Source organism: Littorina saxatilis, linkage group LG9, assembly GCF_037325665.1.
Source record: "Littorina saxatilis isolate snail1 linkage group LG9, US_GU_Lsax_2.0, whole genome shotgun sequence".
NCBI lineage: Eukaryota > Metazoa > Mollusca > Gastropoda > Littorinimorpha > Littorinidae > Littorina > Littorina saxatilis.
The window spans coordinates 6,186,198-6,198,144 of record NC_090253.1 but is presented as its reverse complement, the minus strand read 5'-3'; the positions used below and the strand labels follow the sequence as shown (position 1 = coordinate 6,198,144).

At 44.3% G+C, this 11,947-nt stretch overlaps 1 protein-coding gene across 1 annotated transcript; it reads left to right on the top strand.

Moving 5' to 3' along the window:
- Window positions 1–724: 724 nt before the first annotated feature.
- LOC138977023 (uncharacterized) lies at window positions 725–2,702 on the top strand. Its single transcript, XM_070349913.1, has one exon. The coding sequence runs from the start codon at window positions 725–727 to the stop codon at window positions 2,438–2,440; it is 1,716 nt and encodes a 571-aa protein (XP_070206014.1). The 3' UTR covers window positions 2,441–2,702.
- Window positions 2,703–11,947: the final 9,245 nt, after the last annotated feature.

The following is an 11,947-nucleotide window of genomic DNA, read 5'->3' as shown; positions in this document are numbered from 1 at the left end:
ATGCAAGTGCCAACATGTCAGAACCTTTTGGGCTGAGTTTGAACAATTTCTAAAAAGGAAATGTGACAACTGTATTAGACTAAACCTTACTGATAACTTGATACTTTTTGGTTTTGACAGTAACATAAAGACAGATCAAGGCTTTGATTTCATACTCTTGAACGCTAAATTTTTTGTTTATAAATGTAGAATCAATAACATCAGACCATGTTTACGTGTATTTTTGAAAGAATTATCTTATCTATATAAAATTGACCAATATGTTTACAGTATTCATATGAAACAATATCAGTTTACCCTTAAATGGGCTCCATATAATGCATTATTAGCTGCCATATAAATTATGTATTATGTTGTTTTGTCAAATATTTATGTACCTTGAATTGTTTGACAATTAATTCATGCATGCCTGAATAAAAAATGTTGAAGAAAAAAAAAAACCTTGCTAGGTAGGAGTGAGAACACTGAAAGGGTCAGCTCACAAAACTTGGCTAATTGGCTACACTATAAAACACTCTTCTCTATGAAAGTAAACACAGACAAAAACTACTAACAAGGAAATAATAAGATGCAACAAGCTACCACGCAAACGCCCACTTCAATGTTAGATTTGTAAGTATTGAAATATTTGCTTTAGGAAGGCTTTGAAGCCAAATTAAACTTATAATCTGTATTTTTACTTCAGGTTGCCGAGGCCTTGACCCTTTAGCACAACACAATCACCATGGCAACAGGCGGAGCGCCCGCTCACGAGGAGAGAAGGGAAGCTCTGACCTGTTCTCTCTGCCTAGAGACGTTCACCTCTCCAAAGCTGCTCCCCTGCTCTCACTCTTTCTGCCTCAAGTGTCTGCAGAACTTGACGACACATCTTAAATCCGGGTCTTTGTCTTGTCCTCAATGTCGAGAGCAGGTTAAAGTCCCTCCGGGTGGAGTGGCCAACTTCCAGAACAACTTCTACCTCAATCTTCAAGACCTGGACAAAGCCCGGGACGGAACCTTGTGTCTGACCCATTCCAACCAGGAACTGGATCTGTACTGTGAAGACTGCAAGCTAGCGGTATGTCTGAAGTGCGTGCTGACCAAACACAAACTGCACAGCACCAAGGATCTGTCAGAGGCAGCCAGCGAAGCCAAGAGTCAGCTGAAACTGAGCCAGGCTCGACTGCAAGAAGCGTTGTCCTACGTGATTGACGAAGTGACGTCAGAGAAGAAAGAGCTGAAAGATGTGCAGGACAAGAAGGCAGCACTACAGGAAGCCATTAAAAATAAGCACGCCACTCTCGTTGCCATGGCCAACAAGGTCCGCGATGTCTCAATGGCTTCCCTCGACACGGTCAGTGGAGAGATTGAGAGTCAAGTCAGCAAGGAGCTGGACATGAAGCAGAGCAACCTGGATGAACTGAGTCAACTGCAACAACAGACACAGCAAGCCATCGACAGCGGCACCAGCTGTAAACTGCTCACTGTTGTCAAGGAGATGAGAGAGGGGCGGGGCAGTCCCCAGGCTGTGAAGAACCTGACGTCAGCAAAGAGAAGCAACTTATGGCGGCCGGTGCTGAACCGGGAAATGACGGAAGATGTTATCGAACAATCTATTACACAGTTCTTCGGCATTGTCCAGATAGTACAGATGGAAACAGCAGTTCCCGAGGTTACGGTGAAAGAGATGTTTTCTTGTGGAGACGGGGATGACACTGAAGTGTTCAGTCTGTGTCCCAAGGATGACGACACTGTGTGGGTGTCGTTTGCACAACGTAAGGCAAAGGACGATGCACCATGCGAAAGATTTGACATAAAAGGAGCCAGTTTAGGGACACATAAAAATAACTTAGGAAAACAGTCGTATAAATGTAGAGGTGGATCAAAGGGTATGCGCACGGCAACGGAAACAGGAAGTTTGCTGCAAACGTACGACAAGTCCCAGAAAAGCACAACCTTTAACCTAATCAAGATTTCGGCCAAAGACGACGCTAATATCAAAACAGTCAAAGTAACATCAGAAGACCCGTTTGAAACAGAATACACACTACTCTTCAGCATCAAGGTTGGAACTCACCGTGCGTTCGACGTGGACAGCAGCGAGCAGCTGTTTGTTGTGGTGGAGGAGGCTCAGTCGCCTGGCGGTCAGCGTAAAGTCCTCCTGTACCGCCGTGACCAGCACACTCCCGTGTCCACATACACTCCTCCCACCGCCGCCTGTCAGCCGTCCGACGTGTGGTTCTTCAGGCTGGGGGGCAGGGAGGTCCTGCTGGTCGCTGACAAAGGCACGGACAGTGTCCACGTGCTGCACGTAAAGGGCGATAAACTCAAGTTTTACCGCTACCTGGCCCCGGGCTGTCCCCTCTTGGTGCAGCCCACAGCTCTCAACACGGACACTCAGGGTCGCCTGTGGGTGGCCTGTAAAGGGGGCGCCATCCTCACCTTCACTCCTATCGTGTGAAGAATTCGTTTTGTCCATTTGTACTCAAAGCGAAGTTTTGGCCTTGTGGTTTGAAACTTGTTTTCAATAGACGATATTCGGAAATAACACCGTTGGGTTTGTATGGGTTGTGAAAGTAAAAATAAAGTTGCACGTGCTCCTGTCCACGTGTTTCCGACACACCCCTCGCTAGTGATGAGCCCCTGCAATGTGTGTCCGACACACCCCTCGCTAGTGATGAGCCTCTGCAATATGTGTCCGACACACCCCTCGCTAGTGATGAGCCCCTGCAATATGTGTCCGACACACCCCTCGCTAGTGATGATCCCCTGCAATATGTGTCCGACACACCCCTCGCTAGTGATGAGCCCCTGTAATATGTGTCCGACACACCCCTCGCTAGTGATGAGCCCCTGCAATGTGTGTCCGACACACCCCTCGTTAGTGATGAGCCCCTGCAATATGTGTCCGACACACCCCTCGCTAGTGATGAGCCCCTGAAATATGTGTCCGACACACCCCTCGCTAGTGATGAGCCCCTGCAATGTGTGTCCGACACACCCCTCGCTAGTGATGAGCCCCTCCAATGTGTGTCCGACACACCCCTCGCAAGTGATGAGCCCCTGCAATGTGTGTCGGATTGAAAATCAAGGGCATTCACTCTTTCACAACACACAAACCCGACACAGTTATTTTTGGAATTCGTCTATTCAGTTGAGAAACCAATATCGTGACTCATGTACATACATTTTTCTCTCTTCTTTTCGATCGTAATCACGTAGATGACAGCCCGTACTCCAGCTTACGCTTAATAGGCTCTTATCATAATTCATTACAATTTCAGTGTGCAGAAGTTAGCTCGATGGCAGACATACATAACAACATTTACTTGATTTTCAAAGATGGTAAAAAGACTTGAAATATAAAGTAATAGGGGACAGATTAAGCATGTAACGTCTACTTATAAATAACGTGAACCATTCATTAGTGAAATATCTCTGTGAAGTAAAAGCCAAGGGTCTGCCGCACACGGCAACTGCAGCCCAGAGATCCCGAAGCAAATCACCCCAGGTCATATTGTTCATCACTAACACGAACTAATAGGGTGTCGAATTTTTGGACAGAATTAACAGAATCGAGTTCTTTGGTTTGTTGGTTGATGAAGGAATCATGGAGAACGTGATTGGTAGCCTTGTCAGGGGACAACTATCGAGACGATGCCTTCAGCAGATATGTATTTGGTCGTGCCGGTTGGTGTTTTGTTTTGATTATTCAAGTTAGCTGTTACTACTCAAGTTAGCTGTTACTACTCAAGTTAGTTGTCAGTAGTAATTGAAGCTGTTGTCGTTGAAGTACCTCTCAGTAACTGAGGGTTTGTAAATATCTCTTGTTCGTCTGTTCTTGGACTGATGCTCTTAGTAACCGAGGCTGCTGTTTCTATTGTACCTCTCAGTAACCGAGGGTTTGTATATATATATATATCTCTCTTGACTCGTCTGTTCTTGGAAGGCTTTTCTCAGGAAGTTCTCAGTGTACCGAGGCTTGCTGGTGGTGGCGGTGCGTCTTTCTTGTGGGTCGTTTTGTAGACTTCAGTAACTTAGGCTGTGTAGCCCAAGGCCCGAGTGTATTCTGGGCCGATAAAGTTGTGGCAATCGTGAGGCTGCTATCCAAGGCTGAGTTGAGAAGAAAGGGTTGGGTAACTGACAACCAATCCCACGTGTTGCGGTCGCCACACTGCCTTTTGATTGGTCAGGTTGTTGTGTGATCAGGTGGTCATGACGGGGTTTCAGCAAAACTAGCAGCTTGCTTGTTGTAGTGGTTGTAAAAATGTTGTGTTTCCGCTGTTGTTGCTTATCTTAAAACTTCTTCTGTGTGGTACTAATAATCCAATGTGTTTGATTTGCTTGGTGCTTTTGCATAGTCTCCTGATTTGGAAGACTTAAAATAGCAACGTATGTTTGTTGTAGGAATACAAAAAAACACGAGAATAAATTGTTTTAGACAAAACGGAGCATTCACGAGTACGTCAACCTAACGTTCTGTGCAAAAAAATAGACATAATACATATTTAAATGTTTAAAAGAAAGTACTATTCCCAGTATACGTTAAATTCGAACTCAATCTGGCGAGAGGCGAAAGGTATGTTGTTGTATGAGTTCTTTTTGTGGGTGTATATATAGTAAGTATTTTGGAATACTCCGGATTCCCTTGTATTTTGTTTGTGCTTCCGTTCTTAATTGTGGTTTCAGTTTTTAGGTTTATTAGTAACTGTGGCTGTAGTTGTCGTATTGGTAGTGGTTGTACTTGTTCAATCTTTTCATTGTTGGTTAATATCGTGGATGTTGTTGTGGCTGTTGTTGTTGTTGCCATCGATGGTACTTGTGCATCTATTTATGATGGATTCATGTTTTTTTCCCAATCCATCCATGGACACTGCTGGGGATTTTATGGATGTAAAAGAGTTATGTATTTCCGTTGTTGGTGTTTGTTGCTGTTAATTGTTCTTCTGTTGTATCCTTTTTTAGGCTTATTATATTTGGGATGGAAACCCAACTTGTTTTTGCGCATGGAGTTTTTATATATAGTCTTCTCCTTTGGAAGATTCGTCATTTTCTTTAGTTCCTTCTCTCTTTGTTTCTTTCCCATTTTCTCTGTATCTCCCGTTCTGCGTCATAGTTGGTGCTTGTACGAGTAAGTAACTTCAGAGTTCAGATCACATGTTTGGTCAACAACTAGGCGAAGCGTCCGGTCTCTCTGGCTGCGCATTCCCACACTACCGTGGATCCCATTAGTTCCTACATTGGTTTTTTCCCGATCGTTCTGCAGTCTGCCTAAGGCTGCAAGTGTAGAAAGCAGATAAGAACATCGGATATTTTTTTGTCCCAGATTGTTATAGTTTGTAGTGTGAGTTTAGATAGAGCGGACAGCGTCAGATAAACTCTATTTAAACGAGACAGATTAGCCGCGGGTGGAGGAGGAGGATGTTAGATACTTGAGGTAGGCTTAAAGGGATCAGTGTTGGCAGGTAGGGAAGAGAGGGTAGTAAAGCAGGATATCAACACTTAGGCCCGTAATTAGAAAGAGAGGGGAGAGGACGACTTGTGAAAGTCAAGGAGAAGAGTCCAGCCGCAATGTCCATGTTGCCGGGGGGCTTGCACGTGTGATGCATCAGCGGGGGTCTATAAGAACGGGAGAGCAACACATTGTGGTCAGTCCTTACCAGCGCGGCGCAGCGGGCATATGCCAACTATTTCTTACCCCCCATCCACCCCCGGCATCCACCGTTGTATTTTGTTAGCAATCCGTTGCATGATGTTTTTAATTTTGAGGCAAATGCATGCCTGTTTGTGCCTTCACTTGAAGTGAGGTTGTGCATGAAGCGACTCGAACCTTGTTATGTAATCATTATTCACGGTGTTAAAATTTTTGAGTGAGGGCTCCTTGTGTTTGTTGTTAGTATAAATGCGGGCCGACAGAGTGATCGTGTGCGTGAGTAAGAAAACTGACTTGGTGAAGAGTAAGAATGACTCATGCTAGAAAACCAGAAAAAACTCAGGTCCGTTCAAATTTTAATCAGGGTTGCACATAGGTTTCAGTACACACGAGATTATTCACACCTTGAGTCACTTTACAACAAACGACAACGTTCAAGTTTCAACTAATGAAGTAGATTCCTTTCAATTCCAAACAAATACCATAAACCTAAGAGTTTCAAGGGGCTCTAACAAGTGACGGAATTTTGAGTTTAAGGGAATTCAAACAAGGTAAAAACTGACAGAAGAAAAAAAAACCACAGATTAGTCAATACATTCATAGAGTCAATGCAATGTCATCACGAAACTAACAACTATTAACTTATAAATACGTTGTTGACTCACTAGGACTATAGACTAGAGTCTTAAAGACAAAGTGTCTGATAAATGAAGAAAAACCGTCGTGTTCAACGATGAAGAAAAATATTGAAAATATCAAAATACAAATATGAAAAATATGAAGCAAAAGACCAAAAAAGTTATAAAAAAGAAAATGTAGTCAGAGTCCATCAACGGAGCAAAACACCCAAAAAGTTATAAATAAAATTAATCTGTCCAAGTCCAATAAAGGCTGAAAACACCAGAATAGTTATAGATTAGCCCAAGTCCAGTAATGAATAGAAGCATCAAAATTCTTATAAACAAACAGCAGACATCTTGTATTAAGGGACATAACGTCATTATACCTCACTAGAGTTATCCTCCCCAATCTCAAAAACGTTGATTCATTTATACAAAAGAGGCTTCAATACAATAAAATTCCACAAAGAAAAACGTTCCTAACAGCAGGCAAAAACAATTTGAGTTTGAGAAATAAAAAATGTTTCCAGAATTGTGAAAGCTCAACAATGGCCCACAATGTGAAGGTCACAAAGTCACATAAAACTAGCTTCTGTTACCTTTACCGGCCTCTCCAAGAAACAGCTCACATTTTCAAATTCAACAGATAATTCCATGTTTGACCTATCCATACAAAACGTAGCAATAAAGACAATACAATGAAAGCAAGACAAACCTTATGGCTCCACAGTAGGCTCACCACGATCACACCATTGGCATTAGGCATTTTAGAAAAGGTTAGAACTCACGTTTAAAACATATTTCCCTTCAACAAAATCTCCAGCTACAACAAAACAGTCCTCTCCGGTCAAACAGGAAAACAACACTAACAGGTGAGTACACAAAATTCCCAGAAGCCCTTGGGGCAAAACACAAAGCTATGACGATTTTCACAAGAACAATCTAGAAAGGTGTCAACACAAAAAGACAGGCACAAGGAAACAAAAGAAAAGACACAGAAAAGATAGAGGATTTACAGAACAAAAACCACACACAATTCCACCAAATTGCATAGCATCTCGAGTTACCACACAATAAGGTCAAATTAAATGCAGTTAAACTTCTAGAAAAATAAAGACATTATAGCTAAATATAACAACAACAAAAAAAATGAAAAATAAAAAATCGATAGGAAAATTACAAAAATCCCCAAAACGCAAAATGCAACAAACCACCCAAAACGAAAAATAAGGCGCAGAACTATGGCATTTACACTCCCACCTCCAGACCTAACACCCGACTATACTTATTCGGAAGGTCTGGACAAACAGAACACAAATCTCAGTATTGAACACAGTTTACACTACAACCGTTTACCAGACATAGCACGTTACTTATACAAAAGCTTTGCTATAGAAATCCGACTCAATGCTAGACAGAAGCAAAGTACCTTCAAATCATTTACCTTGCCACTGAAATTACTCTTGTTGAGAAAAGAACCGAGTACGCCGAAACGCATACTTGCCCCAGAAATTAACTCCCTTTTGAGCAAAAACAGGGTACGTTCGAAACACATTACAACGACAACAAAAAACGTTCATGACCATAATCATGTGCCTCGTTGGCAGTTACATGTACGTTACTTTCTTTACAGAACAACAAAAAACAACATTAACTTTAACACATGCCGCGTAGGCAGGTTGACTTTCTTTACCTTCAGGACAAACATCAAAACGTTCATAACCTTAATCAAAACCGCGTAGGCACTTTGATTCACTTTAAATAAAAAAAAAAAAATAAAAAAAAAATAAAAACACCTTCTTTTAACATTGATGATGGCAACTTAGCCATATACACTAACATTGACTTCTCTCAAAAATGTTAGGCTTAAACGTTAAGGTAGACTTCACTTTAACATAAAAATAAGTACATGTTCCGTTAACTTCAAATGTAAGTTGAACACACAAATTTACATTAATACACCTTCTGTGGCAAAATAACCATAATTTGCAAATATTCAAAAAACAAATCCTTTATTTACCATACTATTATTTCATTCTTATGCAAACTCGTTCCTCCCACCATTCATATACATACGTCATGAACAGCTTATTGAAAAACCAAAACCATCGCCTCTCAGATTTAAAGTTCATTTCAGTCCAGTTAATAATCTCTGCATTCAAACATTAAAATTCTTTAAGGCACATATCATTTGTGGCGAATGATCGTCTACAATGTTCATTCGTGTCAAGGTACGTAGCAGGTGGCGTAACAAAACTATTCTTTTAGATTGTTCATTGTCTTTGTTTCACTGATTGGTTGGTTTCGCGTGGGCTACCAAAAGATTCGTGCTGGAATATGTCCAAGTGCATGCTCGTTGGATGGTTCTTCTTACACTTGCTACAGACTTCGCGCTCCTTGCACTGGCTTGCAACATGCCCTGCGGCCTTTAAGCAGCCGAAACACAGTCTGTTCCTCATCACGTAGCCTCGTTTGTCTTCTTTTGAGAGCCCTGCAAACTTGCGGCAACTGGGCAGCTCGTGATTTGACATCTCGCAGTACATACAAGGTGATTTGTCTGTGGGCTGGCCGCCTGAAGCCAGATCGTTGCCTGTTGGCTGCACGCTGTTAAGCAGATGGTTGCTTACGGATTGAGCGCCTGATTCTAGACGGTTTTGTCGAAGACCTTTGTCCCTTCGATAGAGCTGCTGTTTCTGTGCGTCGACGGGATCAAACTTGGGTGCTGTCTTGTTGGCAATCATGCCAAACACAGGCTCATTTGAGATCTCGGCCTCTTCTTCGACAAAGTCCGAGAGCTCCTTGAAGGTTGGGTACCTTTCAGGATGTTTCACCTTGTCGTGCGTGACCTTCCGACTCCATCTGTTCTTAATGTACTTCGGCAACTTATCAACCATACGTTTGAGGTACTGGGCGTCATCAAGAATATGCAAACCTCCAATTTCGTTCTGGGCTACCGAGCACTGCCTCAAAAAGTCAGAGAAGAGACGAAGAGCGACTGGATCTTCAGATCTCACAGTGTCCCAGTTCTCTAGTTTCGTCCTGAAAGCTTGCCCTATGGCAAACGAGTTGCCATACCTTGCCTCCAGCATCTTCATGGCGCTTGTGAAGGCTTCCGGCTTTCTCATTAGGAAGAAACCACTGATTGATTCCAAGGCGCTTCCGCCAAGAAATCTCTTTAAATATAGTAGTTTCTCTGTCTCCTGAATGTTGTGACTCTCGATCAGGAATGTGAAGGCTGCATGCCACGAAGGATAATCCAAGGGATCTCCCACAAAAATGCTCGGTTCTTGCGTGGGTAGGCGGCTCAATGTCATAGCGTTCGAGAATGTTTGTGTGATCATTCTTAGCTGATCTTCACCTGATGCGTTGGTAGAGTTCATTTGCTCAGAGGTGTACGATGGTCTTTTGGGGTGCGGCGTCACCACGAGAGGTTCAGCCTCGCTATTCCCGTAGATTACGTGACGTGCTTCATCGGAATGGGCGGTATCATACAGCTGTCCAGCGGCGACTTGCGTAAAAATGGGTGCATCATGGCGCAGCTTGCTCTGTTGCGGTGAATCTTTCTGCGGCGGTTCATAATTCTTCGCCATGTAGTAGTCGACGTAACTGCCGACACCCGCTGATGTTGTCAAGCCGTGTGGCTGGTGAGGCTCAGCATTGTAGGCCGCAGCAGCGTTGACGTGGCCGCCGACAGCCTCTGACGTCGCCAAAACGCGTGGCTGATGAGGCTCAGCGTAGTAGGTCGCAGCAGCGTTGACGTAGCCGCCGACGTTGGCTGTAGTCGTTGACACCCCAGTCCAAGTCGACTGGGTAAACGGAGGTCGTGGCGCAGACTGTGTCTTTGTCAGTTGCCTCTCTCTAATGGCTGGTATTCCGCCATAGCTTGGATTTAGAGAGGCTGTGGTGTAAGCAGCCTCAGTGAAGTGATGCTGCACTCCAGTCGCAGTCTGCGTTGGTTGACGACGGACGATCTCTGGAAGCACCTTCTTTGTTGTCGTGGTGATGTTCGAAATGGGCACGAACGTACCGTCCCTGGCGCTGAGGCCAGGATTCTGGTCGCGGCTGTGGTCATCGGTCTTCTCGGTGGCCGCCGTCGTCCCATCAGTGGCGCGCACCTCTTGTTGGTTAGAGCTCCTGTCAACCTGCAATACCTGTCTGCTTTTACCTTGTTTGACTAAGGGGCTTAAGGGAAGTTTCTTTTCAGTTGTAGACAACTGATCAACGGTACTTTGAACCCAGTCAGCAGTGCTTCTTTGTTTTCGCGACAGATCTGGAGTCGGGTCTTCCATCTCATATTCTGAGAATATTGTCATCGATGACTCAGAGCTCCTGCTATTAGCCACCAAAGCATTCATGGCGTCATTGTTTGCTGCTTGAATCACAAGCAGTTTCCTTTCCTCGAAGAAACTTTGTCGTTCGGCCTTTCTTTTGCTGTCCACGAGTTTTTGTTGAATTCTTTCTATTCTCCTTTTATCCTCTTCTTGAGCCTCGGCTTCTTCGAATTCTCGTCTCCTTTTCTCTTTCCTCCTTTCGGATTCTCTATGTTCTTGCTCTTCTTGGAGGGCCCTCAAGCTGGCTTCGGCTTCCTCTTCCTCCCTTTCAAGTTGCGCTTCCGTTTTGAGCTGCAGAACTTGCATTTCCATCTTCACCTTGATAGATTCTTGTTCTGTTCGCTGGATTCGCGAATGAGTTGAATGTGAGATGTCACTGCCTCCCTTTCTTCTTCCACTATTTGTCGAAGGTCTTCCAAGACGTCCGGACGGAGGATTATTTCTGGCAATCTCGACGACCAGCTGGCTGACTAATGTAGCGGCTTGAGTCTCTATCTCCTCCAAGGCTTCGACAGTACGTGGGTCTGAGCGCAGCTCCTCTATTCTTGCTTGTAGAGTTCTGATTTCGGACATCTTCTTCACTAGCTTTGTTTGGACTTGCCTAAGGAAGACGACATCGTCGTGCTTGTCGTTGAGGACTGATACGGTGCTCTGGATTAGACGTTTGATGCTCTTGATCGCTTGATTGAAGTTGTCAATCCTCGTTCGCAATACGTCCTTAAAACCCTTCTCTGTCATCGCCCTTGATCTTCCAGAACGTCGTAAAAGGTCCTCGGGTCGATGGTGAGGTTGTTCCTTCAGAGAACTAGGTGGCCGCACGTTCGGATTTCTCCTTCTGGAAGTTGCTGGGCCCGCCGAAGCATGCTGATCGAGCTGAGCAGAAGGGTCGATGTAAGCACTGACGGACGGATTGTTCCAATTCTCGGCAAAAGTCCTCTGAACAAGGTCGACCATTACGTCAGAGACATCGACAAAGTAGACATTCTTCAAGCTAGTTTGGCCTCCATGCTGTTCATCAAAAGCTTGAACGGCGATTAAGTAGCTATCTGCGCAGATGTTTTGCGGGACTGCGAAGTTGGCCGAACTGATTGATGGGATGGCGATAGAAGAGAGTCCGAGAGTAGTGGCCTTGTTCAGACAATTGAAGACAGTGTCTATCAGATGTTGCTGACACAGAGCCTTGTCTTCATAGTCGCTCCATCTCGGTCCCACGGCATGCAGAACCTTCCGGCACTGCAGGAGTCCTCCTGTGGTCTCCATGACCTGGGTCACCTGAAGGGCGCCGTGACGTTGAATGTACTTGTCTCCTTCCTCTCTCAAAGTGTTCCCTGCGGCATCAGAAATTGCAGCAGCGACGCCTCTTC

Coding starts and splice junctions, on each gene's coding strand:
- LOC138977023 (XM_070349913.1), top strand. CDS start 725: ATGGCAACAGGCGGAGCGCCCGCTCACGAGGAGAGAAGGGAAGCTCTG.